Source organism: Spermophilus citellus (genome assembly GCF_964194105.1).
Source record: "Spermophilus citellus genome assembly, chromosome: 3".
NCBI lineage: Eukaryota > Metazoa > Chordata > Mammalia > Rodentia > Sciuridae > Spermophilus > Spermophilus citellus.
The window spans coordinates 6,203,175-6,229,300 of NC_138184.1; the positions used below are offsets into that span (position 1 = coordinate 6,203,175).

Here is a 26,126-nt window from a genome sequence, read left to right on the forward strand (position 1 = left end):
TTCAGCTATCATTTGATGTGTGGAGATTCTGCTCCATGTGGGAATTCATTTTAAAACCTTGTCCATTGAAAAAGCTCAGTCTCTGCGTGTGCTTACAAACACATTTCACCGTATGTTGATTCATTGCTTCTCTGTGGTGCCAAGGATGAAACCCGGGGCCCTACAGGTGCTGGGTACACACTCTACCACTGAGCTCCACCCTCAGCCCACATAAGTCACTCTATATGAACTTTCAGTTTTCAAGATGCATGATTTAATATTTAGATCAAATAGCATCAAATATCTTCCTTCACATCTCAACCTTGGTCTCTTATAAGAAGAGGAATGGGAGATAAAATATCTAAAATTCTCAATGGGCTTATAAAACATGGGGAATTTTTCTTAAAACACAAAAACAGTGATAATGTGAAATAATAAAATTAATTCAGTTTCAAAAAGAATAAAAGGCAAACATGACATCGCAAATAGACAGCAGCTAGAGCCTGTATGAATGTATCTCTCTAAGCAAAAACACGATGCTATGTCCAAGTAATGAGGACTGACTCTTCTAGGAGACTGTAGCCAAGAACAACTATAAAGTTGTCTTTAATCAACGAATTGATTTGGTTTTGACTTGATCAAAATAGCTGTATGTATTTGTGAGGTACAATATGATGTTTTGTTTCTTTTGTGGATTGAGTAGTGATAACTCAGGTTAACTAGCATATCTGTCCCCTAAAATGTTGTCTTTGGTCTTTGGTGAGCACATTCATATTTCTGTCTTCATTTGAAGATATACATCTCTGTTAATTATGTTTACCTTGCTGGGCCAGAAAAAAACATAGCTCATTCTTCCTATCAAACCCTAACCCTGTACCTAGTGATCGATCTCCCTTTCTCTGCCCTCTCTCCTGTGATCCCTGTATCTGGTGGCCACTATTCTGTTCCCACTTCTATGATATCAGTTTTGTGAGATTCCTGCTCTGTGTGAGATCATGCTATGTTTGTCTTTCTATGCTTGACTTATCTCACTTACACGGTGTTCAAAGTATCCTGCATTTGTCACAAATGATAAAAATTGCATGCTTCCTCATGATAGGATAGTATTTATTCTATGTGTGTGTGTGTGTGTGTGTGTGTGTGTGTGTGTGTGTGCGTTTGATGCCTCTGGCACAACAGACCTAGGAATACTGGTGGAGTATTTTTTCACCTGTTTATTTCATTTTCTTTGAGTAGATACTCAAGAAAGGAATTCCTGGGTTGAGTGGTAGCCCTACTTTTAGTTTTGAGGGGAACCCCATAATATTTTCCATATGGCTGCAATAATTTAAATTCTCAACAAGAATATACAGAGTTCCTATCTCCACATCCTCACTAGGACTTGTTATGTTCTATCTTTTTCATGGTGTTCATTCTCACTGAGAATATGGGGTTGTATTGTCAAATACTTGCCCCTGTAAGTTGGTTGAAGGGAGCTACACTCTTGCTGGTCACAGAGGTACAAGCCTGTGGTGCCAGCTACTTAGGAGACTGAGGCAGGAGGATCACAAGTTCAAGGACTTCCCGGACAACTTAGTGTGACCCATTCTCAAAACAACATAAAAAGGGCTGGGTGTATAGCTCAGTGTTAGTGGGTCTCTGATTTCAGTCCCCAGTATATGAAAAAGGAAGAACAGAAAAGTAAGCAAGCTAGTTAGCAATGCCCAAAGGAAGGAAGACCTTGTAGCCAATAATTACTTCCCAAGTCAGACATGTTTCATTTTGAGGAAGAAACATGAAAGACAATATCCATTCAGCTTTATTCATAATGGCAATAAAACAGATACACAAATTTTATCAAAATTGTGAAGACTGAGTTTTTACTGTCACCATACAGCATGCAAAATAAAGTACATTAAACCCCCCAAAGTGATGGGCTCTCAGAGCTACGCCAATGAAAGTGACAATCAAGATGCAGAAATCATTTATGACCTTGACAACCAAGATGCAGAAATCATTTATCAAGGTCAAAGAGAAGAAAATGGTTGTAATCACTTGTTCAGCCATGTAAGAATGAGTGATAAGAAGGCCTTACTGTTCTGTATAAGGTTTAGGGGGAAGGATTATGGGCATTAGTATTAAAAACTGACCACAGGGCTGGGAGGAGCTCAGTGGCAGGGTGTCTGCCTGTGGTGTTCTAAGCCATGACGTCACAAAAAGAAACAGAAACAAAACTGGCCGCAGTAGTCGAATTTCTCTACTTCTCTGATGAGGATATATGTCATTACACTTACAGACTGTCATATCATCTGGATAAGATCATTCTCTGCAAAATCCTTTTTCAACATGAGTAACACCCACACACATGCTCACATTCACAAGTGAAGAGGATCGGGATATGGAAGTATCAATTTTAAAGCCAACATTCAGGGCTGGGGATGTAGCTCAGTTGGTAGAGTGCTTGCCTCACATGCACAAGGCCCTGGGTTCAATCCCCAACACCACCAAAATAAATAAATAAAGCCACAGATGACACAGATGTCTTCTACACAAATTCTTAGAGAGGTCTGTGATCTGTGGACCAAGTCAGGGCCCTCAGCTTTCTGCCTCTGGCACCATGTCCAGGCACAACACCTGGATCTGTGGCAACCACCTGGGGATGAGGAGAGCACTCCTTAGAAGAGTCCACCTCCTGTAGGACTCAGGGGAACCACAAGTCTGGAAACTTCTCTTTCCTACTCCTGAAGTCCTTTTAAGAAAAAAAAAGTTCTCTTTGTTCCAAACCATGATTTCAAAACCATTACTGAGATAATCTAACCATTTGCGTTTTATAACAGTGCTAATGAACAGGGTGGATGCTGATGTGACCTCACAAGGACACAATTTCCCAGGAGGCATCTCAGTCATTCCCTGAGTGTGAATCAGTATTTTTGCTTCACAGAGGGTCCACCAGTGAGATCAGTGCCCGTGGCCTTAACCATGGGACCAGGCTGAAGATGGTCTCCACACAAGGCCTTGACCTGGGCAAATTGTTCCCAGCCCACTCTACCTTCTTATGTTACAGAACTGTCCAAAAACCAAAGAAGAGCTTGAAATCCAAGCGGAAGTGCAGCTAGCCTTTCTATTCGCGCAGGCTTGTGATTGGGAGAGGTTGTGTTCTAGGTGACAGTAGCAGTGCTTACATACTTCCCTAGCTTTTCCTGTCCTGCAACTCGCCTGTTTCTAAGACTGTGCCAACACAAGTTTTCTAGATCTAAACGCTTCCTTCAGGCTCTACTTCTATACAACCTGAGCCAAGAAACTGTGTTTGCAATATTGAAAGTTTATGTCTAATGGCACAGACTTAGACAAAACTCAGTGTCATGTTTCAAGAGAAATTTACATGCACTTGTTTGTCACCTTTTCCCATCACTTTAGGAACATGGGGTGGCAGAATCACAGGGCATTCTGGGTCTTGAGGAAAACTGTCAATTTGTTTTCATCTAGAAATACAACTCAAAAGCCAAAGACACAGCCTAAAGGAGCAGTTCTACCGATAAGCTTCCTCAAGGCCTCCTTCACGTCCCTGTTCAACATGTAAAGGACCAGAGTGGACATCACTGAGGCCACTACACTGTTTTTTTAATTACTTGAGTATATTAACATCGGGTTTCTTCGTTTTATTAGGATGGAAGGCATCTTCACTAATCAAGTTCAACTATCACAGAATCTTCTCAATGACATCATCTAATTATGAAACTTTATGGCTAATGACCCAAATGATGGTGGGTGTTCTTACTGCCTTGAAGGATATGGATTAGCAGTAACAGGTCCCAGCTGTGGCTTCACAGGGCATGAATACTCAGGCTTTTGCATTTATCCTCACAGTAGGATTAAGTTTAGGATGAAATGAACAAGATCCCAACCAGGAGGACAGCTGGAAACTATTCCATATTCAAAAACACCAATTTGTTTAAATACTACCCTGCCCTGTCTGCCTTCTCCACCTACCTTCTTGTGAGAATGTACCACAGAACATTTGCTTCAGACAGATCCTATGGGACCTGAGAAAAGGTGTTGTGTTTAGATCATTGAAGTCGTGTGGAAACCCTCATGAAGCAATGTCAGGATCTGAACCAAGTTCAATGCACCTGCTCATTATGTTGCTTAGTCATTTTGGGAAAATGCAGTGATAGCAGTACCGGGCTTTCTGTTCTTTTATGAACACTAGAAACATAATTCCAAAAAACAATGTGAGTGCATCATAGGAGAGAACTTGTTCTATCAATGAGTTGTCTCAAGGCCCCCTTCATATCCCTGTTCCTCAGGCTGTAGATGAAGGGGTTCAGCATCTGAGGGACCACAGAATACATCACCGAAGCCACTGCAGTCTTCCCGGGGGAGTTGGTCACCTCAGAGCTAATGTACACCCCAAAACCTGTCCCATAGAACAAGGAGACAACACACAGGTGAGATCCACAGGTGGAGAAGGCTTTATACTTTCCTTCTGATGATGGCATTCTCAAGACAGAGGACACAATGTGAATATAAGAGAAAATGATTCCACAGAGAAAAACACCACCAAATACACCTGATACCAAATATACTGGGAGATTATTGATGAAGGTATCAGAACAGGCCAGTTTGATGACCTGAGCAAGTTCACAGAAGAAGTGGGGGATCTCCAGGGCTGTGCAGAAGGACAGCCGCAGCAACATCAGAGTGTGGAGGAGGGCGTCCACGGTGCTGATGAGCAGGGAGATCCGAAGCAGCTGGACACACAGGCAGGGGTTCATGATGACCGTGTACCTCAGGGGATGACAAATGGCCACATAGCGATCATAGTCCATCACTGTTAGGAGGCAGTTCTCTAAATCACCAAAAATCAAGACAAAGCAGACTTGGGAGAGGCAGTTAGTGTATGTGGTGCTCTGAACCTCTGTTAGGATGTTCACCAGCATCTTTGGGATGGTGCTTGTGCTGAAACAGATGTCATTAAAGGACAAGTTGGAGAGGAAGAAGTACATGGGGGTGTGGAGGCGGGGGTCAGAGCTGACAGCCAGGATGATAAGCAGGTTCCCCAGGATGGTGACCAGGTAGATGGACAGGAACAGGCTGAAGATGAGGGGCTGCAGGGCTGGGTCATCTGTCAGTCCCAGGAGAAGGAATTCAGAAACAGCTGTGTGGTTTCTGGGTTCCATGGTGTTGAAGAATCTCTAATAAATGTTGGGTGAAGAAAAATTGTTGAGACTGCAGCGGTAAGGCTCTTAGAAAACCACACCAGCAGACTTCTTAGGAATTTCAAACACAGGGGATTTGTTTTTCTCTCTCTCTCTTTTCTCTTATTACCTTTATTGCTGCTCAGGATGAAATTATAGTGATATCCTTGCCCTCAAGTTCAAATCATTTGCTAAGGGACTCTGTTACCTGGTTCTCATCAAGAGGAATGATTTCAGCATCTCACCTGGATATTGAAGATGGAAAGTCTGTCCTCAGGAAATGCAGACAGGCTAAACAAGTCCACAGGCTCCTGTTCAAGAGGAGTCCTCTCTGGGAAGAGTCCCAGGTGCTGTGCCCTGACGGATGCAGGGCTCCTGAGTGAGCTGGTCACAGGTTGATTCCTATATTGTCTGTTTCCCTGGGGGCCCAATATCTACAGCTCCTCCTGAGACCAGTTGCTTTAGTGTCATTCAGATCCCAACAGTGCATAGCTTTAAGGATGAAGAGTATAGAAGAGAGTAATTCAGGGCGGCTCAGTCCCTGACCTTGGAGGTCACATGTGCAGCATTGAGTTCTCCACATCCTTTATGCTCACCTCCATTTTATGGTAATGGCACAACACACATCTCAATAAATTCCATTATTCCTTTTAAATTACAAAAAAAGAAATCTACATAGTTACTAATATCAGGAACACTGATTTCCACCATAGATATGAAAATATGCCTTATATATGGGCATAAAGAATGCAGCTATAAATATTAACTAAGATATGGTGAAAACACTCTCACAAATGTCTTTTCTTATGTCACATTGCTGTTTACTGAGTTGTAATATTTGTTCTTTATGTTTGCATAGAGGGCCTTAATCAGTTTATTTTTTTAATCAGTATTGACTACAAAAAATATAGGCAAGGACCATGACTCATGGGTTAGAATTTCATAAGTACTTTTTTCAATATTGTTAAAATAGTTTCAGTAATATTTTTTAGAAATGGAGACTTTGAGTAGAAATTATGTGTCTACATTTTTTTGAATACATAGAAATTGTATCAACTTTCCAGAATATAAGATTAATATGTATCAGCAATTAACAAGTGAATTTTGACATTAAAACACAATGCTATTCACATTAGTACAACAATAAATAAAATAAGTAGGAATAAATCTATAAATATATACAAAATCTATATAAGGAAAATACAAACCTCTGTTAAACAAATTAATAAATAAATGAAGAGTATCATGGATGAGAAAAGTCAATATTTTCAAGACGTGAGTTCTTCCCAATATGATCTATGGAGTCAATACAATCCCAAAGAAAGTTCTAGTAGATTATTTTATGCATATTGAGAAACTTATTCTAATGTCTATGTAGAGAGCTAAAAGACTCAGAATAGACAACATAATATTGCAGAAAAGAACATATTTTAAAGGAATTACTCTGACTTCAATGTTATATTAATATTATAAAGTTAATGTTATATATAATATATATTTACTATGATGTTATATTACAATATATGATGTTATATTAATTTATAGTATATGATGTTATATTAATTACTATGATGTTATATTAATAAAGACATTGTGGTATGATGAAACAGTAGACAAATCAATAGAACAGTAGACAAATCAAAAGTACCTGCATAAATATAGTCAAATGATTTTGGGGAAAAGAGTAAGACAGTGAAATGCAGAAGGAAGTGTTTTCAACAAATGAGCTGGAACACCTGGGCATCCACTTACAAAAAGTGAAGGACAAAAAAATAAAACAAAACAAAACCTAGGCACAGACTTGTACCCTTCACAAAAATTAACCAAATTAACATAAAATTTGAAACTGCAAAACTCCTAGAATATAACATAGGAGAAAACGTAGATGACCTTGGTTTTGGTGATGACTTGGTAGATAATGACAACTAAAGGAATAAGCCATTTAAAACAGAATTAACAAAATGTACTATTTTAAAATTAAAAATTTTAGCTCTGTAAATACCATGTCATAGAATGAAAATAAGCCTCAGTATGGGAGAAAACGTCTGATAAAATACTTTTAAAATATTTTTTATGTTTTATTTATTTTATATTTTTCATAATTTTTTTAAATTTAATTAGTTCTACATGACAGCAGAGTGATTTTGGTTCATCGAACACAAATGGAGCACAGCTTTTCCTTTCTCTGGTAGTATACGATAGTATATTGGTAGTATAGAGTTACACCCCATGTGCAGTCGTACATGTACCTAGAGTAATGATTTCCATTTCATTCCACCATCTTTCCTACCCCCATGTGCCCTTCCCTCCCTCTGTTGTTGGGCAGGTTGCTCAGAAAACACACCAAGTTTTATCCAAATTGAAGACTCTTTATTTAGCCCGTGGGCCAGTGACTGCTCCCCACAGGACTCATGAATATCTCTGCTAGGAACAGCCTCAAGTTTCAACATTTTAGGATACTTAAAGGCAAAAACCACATCTGGGTTGACATAGCTGCAAGAAAGCAGGGTTCAGCGGCTGGACTGGGCAGTTAGCGAGACAATGCAGTGGGTACATTGGGCTTTCCCACAGGACTTTCCAGAAAGCAGAAAGGAAATGAGTCAAAATGACCCTAGTTGACTACAAGTTAGAGAATGATTGCTAACATCTAGACAATCAATCTCTGACAAGGTACATTGCCCAAGAAAAATGGAAACCAAAGAGAACAATTTCACATTGTTTAAGAATTGCTATTTTTTGTTGCCAAGTATGCTATGCTAGGTAACTATTAATGGGTAGAGAGGTAGGACTTTCCATGGGAGGAGCATTTCTTACATGATATGGAGTCTGCTTTGTTATTGCCCATAGAGCCTGACCCATAACACCTCCCTTTGCCCAATCGAAGTTCCTCCATTCTTCCCATGCCTCACCCCCATGATTTTCATTTTTAACTGAGGTGATGATTCAATTACAAAGTCACCAAATGGTAGTACCATTCAGATACACCCACATGCTCAGAGCATTTAGTCAGATTTCACCCATCACTTAGTAGGTAGAGAAGGTGCTCAATCAGTGTTGGTGTTCATTTAAAAAAATGTTGTAATTAAGGGCTGAGCCAGTGAGACCCGCCCTCTCTCAACTCCTGTATGCTTTTTAAGGTATTTTAATTAATTAATCAGCATCTTCTGTGTTTTCAACACATTTTACCCCATGATAACCCCTTCTGTAGGAATTTGTGATTTTCAAGATAGAATATCTGAAATTCATGATGTGATGTGTTTCTCCAACATCTTAAACAGATGCACTTTTAAAGATTTTCCTTTGCCTCCCCTCCTCCCTACTCCCGCTCTCTTTCCTCCATTTCCCTGCTCTTCTGTTTTTTATAATTTTTAAACTAATGCATTATCAATACACATAAAGATGAATTTCATGGTGGTGTATTCGTAAGTGTTCACAGAAGAGTTTGCTCAGTTTCATTCCACTGTTCTTCTCTTATTGCACTCCTCCTCCCTCTCCTCAATCCCCTTCCTCTTATCCACTGATCTGTTTTCTATAAAGTCAATCACTCCCCCCGCTCCCCCGCCGGGGGTACTGGGGATTGAACCAATGGCCTAGTTCATGGTAGGCATGCAGTCTACCAACTGAGCTATATCCCCAACCCCAAACCCATTTACTTTTTTTTTTTAATACCAGGGATTGAACTTAGGGGCACTTGACCACTAAGCAACACCTCCAGCCGTATTTTGTATTTTATTTAGACACAGAGACTCACTGAGTTGCTAAGAGCTCTGACATTGCTGAGACTGGCTTTGAACTGTCTATCCTCCTATTTAGCCTTCTGAACCACTGGGACTACAGGCTCCTGCCTCTCATTCACTTTTAAAAAGAGAAATAATAGGTAACATGTAGAAAGTCATCTATGGGATTATAAAATAAGATAAATGTTTTCATCAACCAAAACAAAAGTACATGAAAAATACAGTAAAATACTTCTGGTTTCAAAAACAATGCTAACATGATATATTGTGTGGGATAAAGCCAAAGTCCTTTGTGGATTTATCTCCATAGTGAAGAGTGTTCTTCATTATTCTTTCCAGAATACCAGAAATACATTGTTTGCCAAGGAAAAGTGCAGAACTCTGTTTTTCATAAGTGTTCCTTTGTGTTGCGAATGACCTATATGTGCACATATCTAGGAAGAGTACTGTGTAGTTCTGATTCCTATATCCACTGGGGATAGATCAAGTCAGGGTCATTAGCACATCCATCTCTTCAAAGCTTTATCATTTTGTTGTGGAGATTACATTCAAATCTCTCTCCTCTCTGTGTGATATACAATGCATTTCTGTTCTTATGTTTACCCTGTGGTGTCCCAAACACCTAAGATTATTACTTTTCTCCAACAATAACATTGTGTCTATGATTCAGCCATCCCTCACCCCCTTCCATACTGTAACTATCTTATGTCACTTTTCTAGTTTTAAACTTTTTCTTGAATTCATATTCTGAAACAATCCTTATGAAAATTTTGAATTTATACAAATTATTCCTTTTGTATAAGATGAAATACTGAATGAATTTTATGGTATTTTAATTTAAATGCAGCTGATTTTTTTTTTACTCTTTGCTATCAAATTACACCTGTTAGAAAACTCTTAGTAACCTTGCTTTTAGTGAAGTCAGAAATACTGCGATCTGAAATTATTTTTCCATTTACCAATCTATAAAAACACATTTACTAAACCCAAATATGTGTTACCTTGTGGAATTCAGAAACCAAGTGTACCTGAAATTATATTTAGCAGTCAATGTTTATGTACTTTAATTTTATAAATAAATCAGATGTCCCCTCTAATGAACATTTATAAAGATTAATCCTAGGCTGAGGTTTTGGCTCAGTGGCAGAGTGCTTGCCTAGCATGTGTGAGGTACTGGGTTCGATTCTCAGCACCACATATAAATAAATGAGTAAAATAAAGGTTCGTCAACATCTAAAAAAAATATTTTTTAAAAAAAGATCGATCCTATTATGTTAAATTTAATTTACTCAGTTTTAACTGTTAACTATGAGTTATCCATGAAAAACAAGCTTACTCAATATTTTAAGCCATCTTTTCTCAACCAAAGACAAATCCTAAAAGCAATGGACATTATGCTTTAAACATTTTATACTGCTCAAATTTTGCACAAACCAGTACTCATCAGTGTGAGGTTTCATAACAGTAAGAATAAGCATGTAGTAGGGGGGCTGACAAACCAAACCAATCTGTGATTCAAGATTTGTCCAGAGGAGAGACAATGGATCCCATCAAAGCCTTGCTCTTAAGGGGAGTTTTTTGTTTGTTTGTTTGTTTTTGTTGTTTTGTTTTGTTTTGTTTTGTTTCCTTCCTGGGGCATGTTATTTCCTCCTTAAACAAAATCTTGATTAAGATCACATGGATCATTCTCCCAGGGTCCCTTTAGCCCAAATGGCCTTGTTCGCTTTTAGAAGACCTCCAGAGGAGAAAGCTTGTTTTTCCTTTTCCTGGGAGACACTTGCAAAAGAAATTGTTGCTGTTTGGTTGAGAAAGTTATTTATGCATTTAATTTAAACAACAAATTTCACCCCTGGAGAGGGACTGGATTATCTGGCTTATACACACACACACATACAAAAGAAAAAAACAAAACAAAACATTTCTCCACTGCCAGGTGCATTCAAGGGGTTGGAGCACAGGATATTTTTGAGCAGGACTTGTCTCCCTTATCATCATCACAAGGCCATTAATTTTGAGTGATCTCCGCACTGTCAATTGTGCCCAGAGGCTCTTTGGGCTTTTTTCTGACACTGGGCAGATTGATATTCAACGGAGGAGGCCCTTGACCATCCCTTAGCAGAGGCTGCCAATAAACCTCAGGATGGCTTTAGCTTCTGTTTTTTTCTTTTCTGGATACAGTTCTTTATCCCCTTGTTTCCCCCATGCATTTAGTTTGGTGGACACTGTCACAGCAAGAACCCAAAAACAACTCAGCAAGGTCCTCAGCCCACCCAGACCCCACCGGCCAGCAGAAGCAGTTGACCAAGTCCCATTCTCAAACTCTAGTTTTACTCCTGTGGGCAAAAAGGGGGCTCTAAGGCAGGGCAGAGGCCAGGTCCTCTGGTGACTGAACGCTCAGTCCTTGCCTCCAATGCCAACCCAGTAAGGAGGACACGATTTCGAGAATAAGGAAAAAAAGTTTGATTGTTTTGCTGACAGAGGAGAAACCCAAGGCACTCCTGTCCCAGAGGCTGTGATTCTTCCCATCAGCAAGAACAGGGGGCTTTCAGAGGTGATTCAAAGGCCACATTCCACATGCTTTCTGTCGAAGTTGTGATTCGCTGATTAAATTGTAAATATTCATTTTTGAGATCTTCTGGTGCCATCCCCAAAGCCTGGATTCCTTCCTTCCTGTAGGACTGTGAACTCGAGGACAGATAAATCTGCATAACATGGAGAGGAAAGGCCACCCTATTTCCCCTGAGATTAGGGAGGGGAAAGATCAGGAGGAGCAGGGAGACAGGAAGAAAGAGAAACATGTCAATTTTCAAAATAAGTTGCAGGGGCAGAGCACAAGGGCTGTATTCCAAGCACAAACTCAACCACTGTTACTCTCTTTGCCCATTTTTTTTTTCAACCCAAGCAGCTTTTTTGGGACTTTTCCCCTCAGCCCAGGGCTGGTGTCCCTTACCCACACTGAGGTGACCTGTGACTTCTCGGAGACAGACTGAGAAGCAGTGCCTTTTACACCATCGACTCGGTTTCTAGCTGTTAAGACTCCTGATGACTGGCTACCAAAAGCTCAGTCCTTTTCCTTGATGCCAATTGAATGATGAGGACACCGTTTTGAAAAGGAAGAGTCAGTTTTATTGTTTTGCTAGCTAAGGAGAGACACAGGAGACTCCTATCCCAGGGGCTGTGATTCTGCTCATCCAGGAGAACCGAAGGTTTTGAAAGAAGCGACTCATTCCAGGTGTTCCCTGTGGAGGGTTGTGATCCACGTGTTATTCTGGGGACAGCCATTCCTTGGATCGCCATCCCTGAAGTCTGAATTGTACTTGGTTCCTGTGGTGGCTGTGTGTTCAAGGACAGATAACTCAGCCTAGGGTTGGAAAAAGGTGATCCTGTTCCCTGGCCCCAGGTTAGGGAGAAGGAGAGGGAGAAGAGGAAAGGAAAACAGGTCCATTTTAAATTAACCCTCATGGCAGAGCAGCAAGGGCTGTATTCAAATCATGAAGGGGACCACTGTCACATGACTACATAATAGGAAATAAGGTCACTCTACCAAAAAATCCGTTTCACCCTCTTATCATGCAGGTCCATCTTCATAAGTAAGAGGCATTAAGATCTGGAAGCCTCATTCCCAGGGCCACCCTTCAATTTAGGACATGGATGTCTTCAGTGTGACTGTTAGAAACATCTGGGTGCTGTAGGAAATCAGCAAGGGAAACCGGACTTCTGCAGAAGAAGATCTGCCCAGGTGTTTAACCGTCACACAGCACAGCCCCTTGCTTTAATAGGAGGAGTGTGGGGTCACAATCTACGTGATTGACAAATTAAATTGGGGAGTACCAGGAGCAGGGCTGTGGTGATGACTGGGTCACCCTCTACTCTCTGGGCATTATGATTGGAAGACTGAGGACAAAGGGAGATAGACTGGGGGCTCAATATGAGCATTTGGCAACCAAGTGACAGAGGCAAGAAACGGGAAGCAAACCTCCGGTCTGCAAGCTTTTCTTTCATCTGCAGTGAAGTCAGTGGACCAGGTACGGGAGGGCTCATTTTCTGGGTATGGGAAATGGCCCCCTGGTTACAGAAGGAGTCTGGGTTTTACAGTTTACAATGAGAGTGAACGCACCATTGGAGACTGCAGAGGTGCAGTTTGGACAGTCAGCGACCTAGTTGTGCAGGTGAAAATTTTAGCTCAGGAAGGCAGGTGTAAAAAGTTTTAAATTTGTTGTCATTGGGAAAAGCCTACAACTCGGTGTTCACTGCTTGTCTCTGGGACACACTGGTACCTAGAGCTTCATTATTTGCTATTCTCCATTTAGGACTCATCTGAAATGAGTTCAGGGCCCAGTACTTCAGTATTTGCCTCCTCCCTTCAGAACTGTGAGGTTAGTGCTTGGCTAGTTTCCTGACCCTCCACCTGAGCTGCACCTTCTCTCCGGGATTCTTCAGGGGCTGGCTATCTTGCAGGAATATTATTTTCCATAACTCTTCTCTCAAAATGCCTGCATTCCAACCACATGGTCTGGTAACTGGAAAAGAGCTCTTCCAAAATATGCAGGATGAAATGTAGGTTTTAGATGGCAGCACGCACATTTTTGTTACATATTAGGGAACTTAGAGAACAGGTTTAACTTTGACAGAAATTAATGTTCCACAGTCTCCACAGAGAGGGCAGTTACCAAAGCACAGAGACACGGGCACTCAGCTTTCTGCCTCCGGCCCCATGTCCAGGTACAGCCTCTGCATCTCCTGCAACCTTCTGAGGACCCTGAGGAGCACATGTCCTGGGGGGAGGCCACCACAGGTAGGACTCAGTGGAGCCCAAATGCCTGAAATGACCCATGTATGTCTGAAATCACTGCCATGAACAACAATCCTCTTTACTATCTCAGTACACTAGAGTTAAGTTTCCTTTTTCTTGGAGAGCTGAGGGCATCTTTATAAATAAAAAGGTCCAATATTGCAAAATGATCTGTACCCTCTAAGATAATCTAATTGTGGAAATTTTGTAAATAATGGAATTGTACAGGCTGGGTGATAATGTGACAGCATAAGGATACAGTTTTCTAGGAATTGACTCATCCTCCCCCACAATTGATCATGAAAATTCAATTCTGTGCCTCACAGGAGGTCCTCCTGTGAGGTGGACACATACTTTCCGTGTCCTCAGCTTGTGGTTCTCTCAGAGCACACAGCAGAATTTGCTAGAGCTACAAACGCTCCTTCAGTTTCTGTTTCTCTGAAACCCAAGCAAAGAAAATTGTTTAAAGAACTTAAATTATGTGCCAAGTATTTCAAATTGAATAAAAGAAATACTTAGATTTTAAGCCAATTGAAAATGCACATGGTCATTATGTGGTCTCATATATTCAGAACAATCTAGTGACGGAAGAATAAGGTATTCTGGTGAAACAGGAGTCCGGTCACTGTGACTCACTCTGGAAGTCCAAATCCAAATCAGATAATACCTCATAGAGGAGGAACTGCCCTTCCTATGAGTTTCCTCAGGGCCTCCTTCATGTCCCTGTTCCTCAGGCTGTAGATAAAGGGGTTCAGCATCTGAGGGACCACAGAGTACATCACTGAAGCCACTGCAGTCTTCCTGGGAGAGTTGGTCACCTCAGAGCTAATGTACACCCCAAAACCTGTCCCATAGAACAGGGAGACAAGAGACAGGTGAGACCCACAGGTGGAAAAGGCTTTGTGCTTTCCTCTGGATGATGGCATCCTCAAGACAGAGGACACAATGTGAACGTAAGAGAAAATGATCCCAGAGACAGACACAACAGCAAGGAGACCAGTGACCAGATAGACCAGGAGGTTATTGATGAGGGTGTCAGAACAGGCCAGTTTGATGACCTGAGCAAGTTCACAGAAGAAGTGGGGGAACTTCAGGGCTTCTGTGCAGAATGACAGTCGCAGCACCATCAGAGTGTGGAGGAGGGCATCCACGGTGCTGATGAGCAGGGAGATCAGAAGCAGCTGGACACACAGGCAGGGGTTCATGATGACCGTGTACCTCAGAGGATGACAAATGGCCACATAGCGATCATAGGCCATCACTGTTAGGAGGCAATTCTCTAAACCACCAAAAATCAAGGCAAAACAGACCTGGGAGAGGCAGTCAGTGTATGTGGTGCTCTGAACCTCTGTTAGGATGTTCACCAGCATCTTTGGGATGGTGCTTGTGCTGAAACAGATGTCATTAAAGGACAGATTGCAGAGGAAGAAGTACATGGGGGTGTGGAGGTAGGAGTCAGAGCTGACAGCCAGGATGATGAACAGATTTCCCACAATGGTGACCAAGTACATGGACAGGAACAGGCTGAAGATGAGGGGCTGCAGTGTTGGGTCATCTGTCAGTCCCAGGAGAAGGAATTCTGAAACAGCTGTGTGGTTTCTTGTTTCCATGTTGTTCAAATCTGAAAGAAGTTTTGGGTGAGAAGAAAATATATGGATAGAAGCAGAAACACTTTCAAATAAAACCACACCTACAAAAACCATGGTCTGATGATTTCTAGACTTCAGAACTGTGAGAAAAAAGTTTTTTTTTATGCCACACTATCTCTGGTACTTGAATTATGGCAGCCCTCTAACGTGTACACTCACAAAATGACATTCTCAACATCTGTACGCAACATCTGTATACATATTCAAGGGGATTTCAGACTATGTTATAATATCATCATTGTTGTACAGAGTTCAAGATGAACTTCATTCATGCAGAATGGGGACTTCTTGCAGACAGTTCACAGGAGAGGCGGGGGACCCCCTGTTCCTCCCTCCCATTTTGCTCATCCACCCCTCCCCTGCCCCCACTGTTTCCAAGGATGAAATTCTATTGCACACTTGTCCCTCAAGTCAAAGCATTTCCTAAGCTACTCTGTATTACCTGGTCGGCTTCAAGAGGAATGGTTTCAGCATCTCTCCCAGATATTAACCTTACAAGACATGTCCTCAGGAAATGCAGAGAAACTAAATAAGTCGTCTCTAGGAAGAGGCCCAGTTGCTGTGTCCCTAAGAAGCAGATCTTTTGAATGAGGTGGTCACAGGCTGACTCCCATGCTCTCTCTTTCCCTGGGGCTCAATATCCAAAGCTCCTCATTAAACCAGTTAGTTTACAATCATTCAGATCCCAGGAGTGCACATCTTTTAAGACCAAGAGGACAGAAAATAGGGATTTGGAATGGCCGATTTCCTGACCCAGTAGGGCACATGTGCACAATTCAGTTCTCCACATTTTTTATTTTTCTGCTCATCTTCATTTTATGAACCTAGCTTTCAAAACTTAATGGTTTCCAGTATTCCTTTTAAATAATAAACAAAAAAATCCACGTAAATTACTAATAGCAGGAACACTGATTCCTGTTGTAGATGGAACCATATGCTTTATATTTGTGGGCATAAAGAATGTAATTATATTAACTAAGATGTCATGAAAATACAAACATCCAGGAAGTGTGTTTACTGATGTCACACTGATGTTTAATGAAACTTAATTCTTATTCTTTGTTTTTTTTTATGCTTGCACAGAACATCATGCTGTACCCCAACATATTGACCCTAATGATCATATTGATTCTAGTCACTGTTGATTGGCAAAATTACTGATAGTACAGCAAATTCATTGTTAGAGTCTGTAAACAAGTCTGGATGGCGCCTGGCAAAATGCCAGAGGGAGTGGTTTGTGAGGTAACGCCAGAGAGCCATTAAGTGTGGAGATTCCTTATTGGTTGACTGATGTATCTAGTTTATGTTAATTAGATAAGCTGTGTGAAATGTATAAATACCACTCCTGTCCTACAATAAACGGCTCCTACCCCTGCTGTATCAATCTTCACAAGTTCCTCGTCACCCCCCAGTTATTTTGCTGTAGCTGGACTGCGGCAATTCATGATTATAACTCCATAAGTAATTAAGTCCATAAGTACTTTTATTCAATCTTGTTACAATATTTTCATGAATTTTCTTCATGAATGGAAAATTTTTGAGTTGAAATAAAAAATGTTAATTAAAGTGTTAATTATAAAATCATCAAAATGTAGTACAGTGTAGATGTGTCCATACACTCAGACCATTTTTGCTCATTTTGAAACCTCTTACAATTAAGTTCAACATTTCCTGAGTTTATCTGTCCATTTTATTAACATAGACTCCAGTCATGTTAAAAAATGCTTGAAAATCTAGTGATGGAAAGAACTACATCAACAAAGAAAACAAACAAAAGCTTGAAGAGAGTCTACAGGATGGGAGTTCATTGCCACCTGTTCCTCAGATGAGGCATTGATATCCAGAACATATTAAAAAAAAACTCAAAAAATCATAACAGCAAAAAATGAAATAACCCACTTTTAAAATGGGGAATGGAACTAAATGAAAGAAGAAATAAAGATGGTTAAGAAGTATATGAAAAAATGTTTGATATCTTGAGCAATTAGAGAAATGCAAAATCAAAAAACTACATTGAGATTTTATCTCACTCCAGGCAGAATGGCAATTCTCAAGAATACAAATAATAGTAAATGTTAGTGAGGACTTGGGGGGAAGGCCCACTCATTTATTGTTGGTGGGACTGCAAATTAGTGCCAATCACTCTTGAAAGCAGTATGGCGATTCCTCATCAAACTAGAAATGGAACCACCATAAGACCCAGCTATCCCCACTCCTTAGTATATATCCAAAAGATCTAAAATCAGCATGCCATAGAGATTCATCTGCATCAGTGTTCATCCAGAAAAACATAAGAAAAAAAGTGTTAATATGTCCTAAACTGAATCCTATGATGATAATGACACAACCTCCTAACTGTAGGGTCCAGGAAGCCGGTGAGCCTGCAGGACTAGGAATATTGCATAGAGCAGAAAAAGACACTGGGCAATGTGTGCCATCACAGGCAAGTAGCTGTTGGATTTGAGGGAACTAAAATATTGGCTCAATACAAGAGGTTTGGCAGGGTATCTGGACTTGGCGAATGCCATGTTCTTGCTATGCAAGATTATCATGATACATGGTTGAGACAATGAACTTGAATTTGATAAAATCTGTGTGTTTCTAACTTGGTTAGTTTGAATTCATCCTTGATTTTAATTCTTGTGCCATAGGAGTCTTATTAAGGAAGCTGGGGCCTAATCCAACACAATGGATATCTGGGCCTACTTTTTCAGAGTAGAACACTGTTAGAAAAGGTATTCCTGAGAAGACCAAGCTTTTGCTGATAAGTAAGGATGAGTGAATGGTAAGGATTAAAATAGACCTCCTATTTTTTGAACATTCTCTTTGTCATTCAGGTTATGGATGATTTCTCCAGACAATATAAATAGTATATCTTTAAAAAAATGCATGGGTACAGACACATATGTACAAATAATGCAATATGCTGCATTTTTATTAAATATAATTATTGTTCTAGGTCTTGTAGGATTTTCTTCAAAAGTGTCACATTCATGGCAGATTAGGTTTAATTGTTAGTAGAGGAATTGGATGTGAAATTGTACAATGTTTTGGTGAATTTCTCTGAGGGTTAGTTTTTAATTTATTTTTAATTTATTTGGGGAACTGCTGTAATGTTTGGGTATATTACAGCTATGGCTACAGAAGAATATCCTGAGACTTGAGGGCCTACAATTATGATTTGAAATACTTTATTGGGGCTGGGGATGTGGCTCAAGCGGTAGCGGGCTCGCCTGGCATGCGTGCGGCACGGGTTCGATCCTCAGCACCACATACAAACAAAGATGTTATGTCCAACGAAGACTAAAAAATAAATAAATATTAAAAAATTCTCTCTCACTCACTCTCTCTCACTCTTTCTAAAAAAATGAAATACTTTATTGTTAGGACTTTTAATGTAATTATTAATTGTTCTCTCATGAATGTACATGATGAGGTAGGAATTGCTATTGACTTTAAGAATTTAGAGGATTTGGTTAAATTTGATGGAGAGGAGCTAGGTTTAATTCATGAAGACTCGAGATGTGGCTGCTTGATACAGTTATGGAAGTTGGCTTACGGTTGTAAACCATGGATCCTTGTGTGTTAGCATTTTTACTGTAACTTATGGGAATTGGATAATAATTCCTAGGTTAAAATAATGGATAGGAGAAATGCTAGAAAATGTTACTTGATCAGTGTTTTGGATTAGAGATGATAGATGAAACTATAACTTGAATGTGGACAATAGTTCAGGAGGGAGTTCTAATCAGATTACAACTAATAGAACTGGTACTGGTTTGGGGCTTATAGTTAAATTTAGGTGGGGAGATAGTGTATAATAATTGGGAAATATCCTAATATGTTTGCACATTTAGAGAAATTTGAATGATGTTTGTTTTTGAGATTTAAAGTTAATAGATTAAATTCTGCTGACATGGCAACACCTACATGGTAGTCAAGGGGCTGTTCTTGTTAGGGGCAGTGGCATGGTTATGAGTGGGGTGTTAGTAAGTGAGATGTGGATAGAAGAAATCCTGCAAAAATGCTTCCAGTGGTAAGGTGTTTAATTAAATTAATAAACAGTTGTTTTCATTAATAAAGATTAGTGTTGAGAATCGTGGCTATCCTAGTAGAGCTAAGGATTAGCTGAAGGTGTGTACTGTAGACAGCAGTGAGGGACTTGGCAATGCAAGTGATGAATAGGGCTCAGAGGTGGGTACACAACAGGTGTGCTGACACCACAATTAGGTCTTCAGAGTAGAAACCTGTTAGAAGCACATTCCTGAGAGGGCCAGGAATGATAAGTGAGGATGAGTACATGGTAAGGTTAAAATAAACCTCCAATTTTTTGAATGTCCTCTTTGTCATTCAGGTTATGGATAATTATTCCAGAGCATATGAATAGAATAGCTTTAAAAATTGCATGGGTACAGACATATAGAAATGCTAGGTGACACTGATTAACACCAGTGACGACTATCATTAATCTGGGTGATATGGAAGTGGAGGATGCCATCTTTTGTTTTTAATGTCCTTCTAGGTTAGGGCACAGGGTAGCAGTAGCTCTTAAGCATAGAGTGTTTGATCAGATGAATTCTGGAAGCAGAGCAATGGGATGGAGCATAGAGATGAAAATCACTATCCTATGTCACAGAGCTGGGCAAATGCCAAGTCAGATCAGAGCCCAGGTTGACATGTATTTAGGCGACCATCACAGCCATTGTGGAAGGTGTGGGGAGGGAGGACCAGGCATTCTAGCTCACCAGTACTCTGTCAGCTGATCTCCTGGTAGAGAACACAGCTCACAGCAGATGATAAAGTCACAGAGAAGAGGGTGACCCAGTGAAGAGGCGCCCCAGGGCTCCCTTCATTTCCCTGTTCCTCAAGCTGTAGATGAAGGGGTTCAGCATTTGAGGGACCACCATGTACATCATTGAAGCCACTACATTCTTAACGGAGGAGTCACTTACTGCAGAACTCATGTACACACCAAATCCTGTCCCATAGAATAAGGACACAACCGAGAGGTGAGACCCACAGGTGGAAAAGGCTTTATACCTTCCACCCACTGATGGGATCCTCAAAATAGAGGAGATAATTCGAGCATAAGAGAAAATAATCCCAGAGAGAGGGACACCAGCGAATAGGCTTGTTCCCCAAAACACCAGCAAGTTGTTGATGAGGGTGTCAGAACAGGAGAGTGTGATGACTTGAGTCAGTTCACAGAAGAAGTGGGGGATCTCCAGGGCTGTGCAGAAGGACAGCCGCAGCACCATCAGAGTGTGCAGAAGGGCGTTCACAGTAGTGACCAGCAGGCAGAGTAGAACCAGCAGGACACAGAGGCAGGGGTTCATGATGACCATATACCTCAGAGGGTGACAAATGGCCACATAGCGGTCATAGGCCATCACTGCGAGCAGACAATTTTCTAAGCCACCAAAGATCAAGACAAAGCAGAGCTGGGAGAGGCAGCCAGTGTAGGTGATGCTCTGAGTGTGTGCTTGGATGTTCACCAGCGTCTTGGGGATGGTGGTTGTGCTTATACAGATGTCAGTGAGGGACAGGTTGCAGAGGAAGAAGTACATGGGGGTGTGGAGGTGGGGGTCAGAGCTGACGGCCAGGATGATGAGCAGGTTCCCCAGGATGGTGACCAGGTACATGGACAGGAACAGGCTGAAGACAAGGGGCTGCAGGGCTGGGTCCTCTGTCAGTCCCAGGAGAAGGAATTCTGAAACAGCTGTGTGGTTTGTGGGTTCCATGTCACTGGTGAATCATACCAAAAAGGTCAGGTGAAAAAATGAATCAGGTGGTTTCTAGGGACGCTACAGCCTGCATCTCCTGAGTGTGCACATGTAACTCCTTGGTAACACTCTGGGCTTACCTTTTATGGGGTCTGGGAATGAGGACAGTACTGTATGTCTAAAAACATTCTAGGTGAATTTTAAATCCCTTAACTTTGAGAATAAGTGCTTTAAAAAAAAAGAAAAGAAAGAAAAAACATTTCTCTTGTGAGCAACATGAATATGTAACATTGTCTAGAAACTGTCTCCCGTGCTCTCCTCAGCTCCTCTACCGTCCTTTCCCTGTACTGAGACCAACACTTTTCCATGCTTTGTACTGGATACTGAGACTGTAGCAAAAAATAAGACAGAGTTTTCCTTTGAAAATATTTCCCTCCTTCAACAAAAACAAGGTGAGGATAAATGTATCAAGCCCATTTCCAGTACAAGGGTCTCTGCCTTTTCCATGACTCAGGATCCCCTGAAGGGCTTATCTAAGTACAAATGCCTCAGTTCCTGCTCCCAGGACCCTGCACCCAGAGAACAAGCCACAGACACCAGGAAGCAAGTTAGTGTTGCCCAGTAATTCACATGTGCTAGGCAGCGCTCTGTCCCTGAGCTACAGCCCCAGCCCTTAAATCTTTATACCAACAAGTCTAGTGTGTATGTTAGTTTTAATTGGAATTCTCTGGGCATCTATTTTTTGATTATTCATGACATATTAGTGCTTCTTTATTTAACTTAAATACACACTATTCTGCTATATTGCCACAATTTATTTCCACATTCCTTTGCTGGTAGTTGTTAAGGGGACTGCCTCTTTTTATTGATGATATGAGAGTAAAATGAACATGGTAAAATGAACCGCCTCAGAGGAAACGTCTCCTGCTGACACCGTGGTTGTTGGAAGTCTGGCCTCCAGAACTGCGAGAAAACAAACTCCCACTGTCCTGTGTCCCTCTTGCGCTAGTTTGTGTAGAAAGCTCAGGAGATGAACACACTGTCCGAGAGCCCTCCTCAGCACCCCACGGGAACTCCAGTCAGCAGCAGAACATTTAGAAACAGCCACTGTGTTTGAGGGAGGGCTGATCTCTGCTCAGAAGGAGACGCGTCCTGTCCCTGAGGACAGGATGAGGCCAGCAGCGTCTGAGCTGGTGAGCACTGGTGTGCGGGCACTCGAGGGCTTGTCCAGAGCGTGACGGACAGCGGACAGGGGAGTCAAGGGGCAGTTTCTCCTGATCTAAGCTCATCCTGTCCTCGCTGCTTCCCCAGGCTGAGCACTCATGAAACACCTGCCCTCCCTCCCAAAGCACTCACTGAGCAGCCGTCAGTTACCTGGCTGACCTCACTGGCAGTGGTGCTCAGCCTCTCACCTGGAGCTAGAGAAGTCCTGGTCACCCAAAGGTGACATTCCTAGTGAGAAAGCTCATCTTTGGGAGGAAGCCCAGGTGCTGCTGTCTGGCTGAGTCAGGGCTGTCCATGAGGTGGTCACAGGCCGACTCCTACAGTCTCGGTGTCCCTGGGGCTCAATATCCAAAGCTGCTCATTAGACAGCAGTCTTACTCTCATTCTGATCCCAGGAGAGAACATCCTTCAAGACAAACTCCACACCTCCTGACAGGTGGGGAGCCGAGGAAGGTGATTTCCTGACCCCTGAGGCCCCGCACACAACACCCCGTTCTCGCTGTTGCTCCTGCTCGGCTCTGTTCCTTGGACTCGCCCACACTTCATGTGCCACTTTTTCACTTAATTCCCACCTTCCCTTTCATCTGTACACAAAAGTATCTCTATGCACCTCATGATATCTGAAAGTCTCATTCAAATTCAGGTGTGAACATGTGTCCTCTGTTTGTAAGTATAATTAATAGGAATATAAGCATCAGGAAAGACAATGCCAAGTGCAAACACGATTTCTCTTCTTAAAAACCATTTAATGTTTGCTGAATACTTGCAAATTCCACTCTCCCTTTTGCATAGTAGATTCTCATTTAGTTGATTGCTGCTGAATGCAGAAATTATAGGCACAGCTCATATTCTTTTTTGGAGTTTTAAAATCACCTTTTGTAATTTCGTCACAATACTTTCAGTGTGAAGTTTTCCTCATTTTAGCAGAATGTGGGAGAAACCTGTGGTTCTTCATCCTCAATTAAGTTAATTCAATTATAAAACCCCCTGAAGATGGTGACATGCCGAAGTGTTCATGCACTCGGCACACCTGGACGGACTCTCTCATCCAACGAGTGTTGTTCTCGTTCTGTTAATGCCACTGTATACTTGAGATTCAAGAACTTGTACATTTTATATGTACAATGCCATATTTTACACCATGTTCACTCATTCTATATAAATACATAATTTCTAAAACAGGTTATTCTAGTATTTAGGGCCAGATGTCTTGCAGCATCGTCTCAACTCCATTCCATTTTTTTTTAGGAGTAATAGACAGTCATCACTGGGATTATAAAATAGAAAAAAAAAAAAGCAAACCTAGTATGGTGAGTGGACTGAAACCAAAGAAATCTCTGTTTTATCTCTGTAAACAAGAATCTTCCTATTTCCAGGTGGTAAGGATTCCATGTCTTAGATGGAGATTAGTTGCAAAGGACAGAGAAGGATTATTTTAAGTGTATTTTTATTGGCTTAATATTTGCACATATTTATGAGGTACATTAGGATTATTTAATTCTCCTATATACTGGGTGGTGATCATCTCAAACTTTACCGTGTCTTTGTGATGACATTATGCAAATGTTCTCTTCTAACTATTTTTGAGGTAAACATTACTGTTAATTATATTAACCTGTTTTGCCACAAAACACCAGAACTGGTTCATCATGTCAAACAATAACATCCCACCAACAGATTAAAGGCTTGCTCTCCCACCTCCCTCTGAGTTCCCTTGTCCACCTTCTCAACTTGCTTTTCTCTGAGACTGTACCATAAAAGTATGTGCTGATGGAAGAACCCCAGCGTCAGTCTCTGCCTCTGTAGACCTGAGCAAGGAAATCTTGTTGAGAAAATTGAAACCATATTTCAAACACACACAGTATTTTCCATGAGGCATTGAAAAGTATCACAGGAAGTTAAAATGCACCTGGTCATTAAGTTTTCTCTACATTTTAAAGAATGGAGTGACAGAAGGATTAGACATTCTGTCTCACACAAATCCTGTTACTGTGACTCACTCTATAAACCCCAGTCTGAAGCAATGGTACATCAGAGAGGAGAAGCTGTCCTTCCTATGAGCTTCCTCAGGGCCTCCTTCATGTCCCTGTTCCTCAGGCTGTAGATAAAGGGGTTCAGCATCTGAGGGACCACAGAGTCCATCACTGAGGCCACTGCAGTCTTCCTGGATGAGTCAGTCACTGCAGAGCTAATGTACACCCCAAACCCTGTCCCATAGAACAGGGAGACCACAGACAGGTGAGACCCACAGGTGGAAAAGGCTTTGTACTTTCCTTCTGATGAGGGCATTTTCAAGACAGAGGACACAATGTTAATATAAGAGAAAATTATTCCAGCGAGAGGAACACCAGCAAATAGACCAGCCACTAAACACACCAGGAGGTTATTGATGAGGGCATCAGAACAGGCCAGCTTGATGACCTGAGCGAGTTCACAGAAGAAGTGGGGACCTCAGGTCTGAGCAGAAGGACAGGCGCAGCACCATCAGAGTGTGGAGGAGGGAGTGCACGACACTAATGAGCAGGGAGAGTAGAACCAGCAGGATGCAGAGGCAGGGGTTCATGATGATTGTGTACCTCAGGGGGTGACAAATGGCCACATAGTGGTCATAGGCCATCACAGCAAGATGACAATTTTCCAAGCCAGTAAAAACCAAGAAGAAACAGACTTGGCAAAGACATCCTGTATAAGTGATTCTCTGAGTCTGCGTTTGGATGTTCACCAGCGTCTTGGGGACTGCAATGTTGCTTAAACAGATGTCAGTGAGGGACAGGTTGGAGAGGAAGAAGTACATGGGGGTGTGGAGGTGGGAGTCAGAGCTGATGGCCAGGATGATGAGCAGGTTCCCCAGGATGGTGACCAGGTACATGGACAGGAACAGGCTGAAGATGAGGGGCTGCAGGGCTGGGTCATCTGTCAGGCCCAGGAGAAGGAATTCTGAAACAGCTGTGTGGTTTCTGGGTTCCATGGTGTTGAGCAATCTGATGGAAAAGATGGATGAAAAGACGATAAATGTATGGACAGCAGCAGTACCACTTCGAATCCTGTTTGAAAACCACACCTGTAGACACCATGATTTTAGACGTCTATATTCCAGGATTATAAGAAAATAAATTTCTGTTGTGATGGTGCCCAGTCTGTGGTTCTTGGTTATGCCAGCCCTGGCAACGAAGAGACTCACAAAACCCCCTGACCAGCATGTCTATAAGAATTCAAGTAAATTTCAGAATGTTTTATGATAGTCATCACACTGGAGAAGGGGCAGATTCCTGTACTGAAGGTTATGGGCTCTGTCCTTGAACAGGGTGAGACCAGGAAATGGGAACTGGGTCAGTCCTGGGAGAAACGTGATGGAGAACATGTCATGGGGTCCCACAGCAGGCAGAAGAGGAGTGGGGCTGCTTCTCATCATGTTCTCTTTCCTGATTCTTACTCTCCTCACGGCTTCCCAGGGTCTGATTACAGTCATCCACTCACCCCCTTCCAAGGCATTTGCTAAGGGACTTGGTGTTACCTGGTTGACTTCAAAAAGAATGTTGTCCAGCTTCTTACCTGGAAATCGAGGGTGAAACCTCTGTCCACCGGACGTACAGATAGACTAAATGAGTCAGCAGTTCCTGGTCAAGAAGGGTGGACTGTGAGAAGAGGCTCGGGAGTTATTGCCTGACGCGGGCAGGGCTGTTGAGTGAGGTACTCACAGACTGACTCCTATATCTCTTTCTGAGGCTCAGTATCTAAAGCTCCTAATTAGAAGAGCTATTTCACTATCACTCTGATCCCAGGAGTGCATGTTCTTAAAGACCAACGTACAGGAGTGAGGAGTTCAGGACAGCTGATTTCCTAGT

At 41.7% G+C, this 26,126-nt stretch overlaps 4 protein-coding genes across 4 annotated transcripts; all 4 read right to left on the minus strand.

Moving 5' to 3' along the window:
* Window positions 1-4,199: 4,199 nt before the first annotated feature.
* LOC308645917 (olfactory receptor 7G2-like) lies at window positions 4,200-5,138 on the minus strand (the record flags this gene model as incomplete). Its single annotated transcript, XM_081288372.1, has 1 exon — window positions 4,200-5,138. One exon carries the CDS (start codon window positions 5,136-5,138, stop codon window positions 4,200-4,202), a length of 939 nt encoding a protein of 312 aa, XP_081144498.1.
* A 9,215-nt stretch (window positions 5,139-14,353) lies between these two features.
* LOC308645907 (olfactory receptor 7G2-like) lies at window positions 14,354-15,295 on the minus strand (the record flags this gene model as incomplete). The annotated part of the gene is made up of 1 exon (XM_081288362.1): window positions 14,354-15,295. The coding sequence occupies one exon, from the start codon at window positions 15,293-15,295 to the stop codon at window positions 14,354-14,356; it is 942 nt and encodes a 313-aa protein (XP_081144488.1).
* A 4,841-nt stretch (window positions 15,296-20,136) lies between these two features.
* On the minus strand, window positions 20,137-21,075 carry LOC308645910 (olfactory receptor 7G2-like; the record flags this gene model as incomplete). Its single annotated transcript, XM_081288365.1, has 1 exon — window positions 20,137-21,075. The coding sequence occupies one exon, from the start codon at window positions 21,073-21,075 to the stop codon at window positions 20,137-20,139; it is 939 nt and encodes a 312-aa protein (XP_081144491.1).
* Window positions 21,076-24,312: 3,237 nt separating this feature from the next.
* LOC308645947 (olfactory receptor 7G2-like) lies at window positions 24,313-25,270 on the minus strand (the record flags this gene model as incomplete). Its single annotated transcript, XM_081288398.1, is given in 2 exon segments — window positions 24,313-24,724; window positions 24,726-25,270. Coding segments are annotated over 2 exon segments (936 nt in total). The 5' UTR covers window positions 25,250-25,270.
* Window positions 25,271-26,126: the final 856 nt, after the last annotated feature.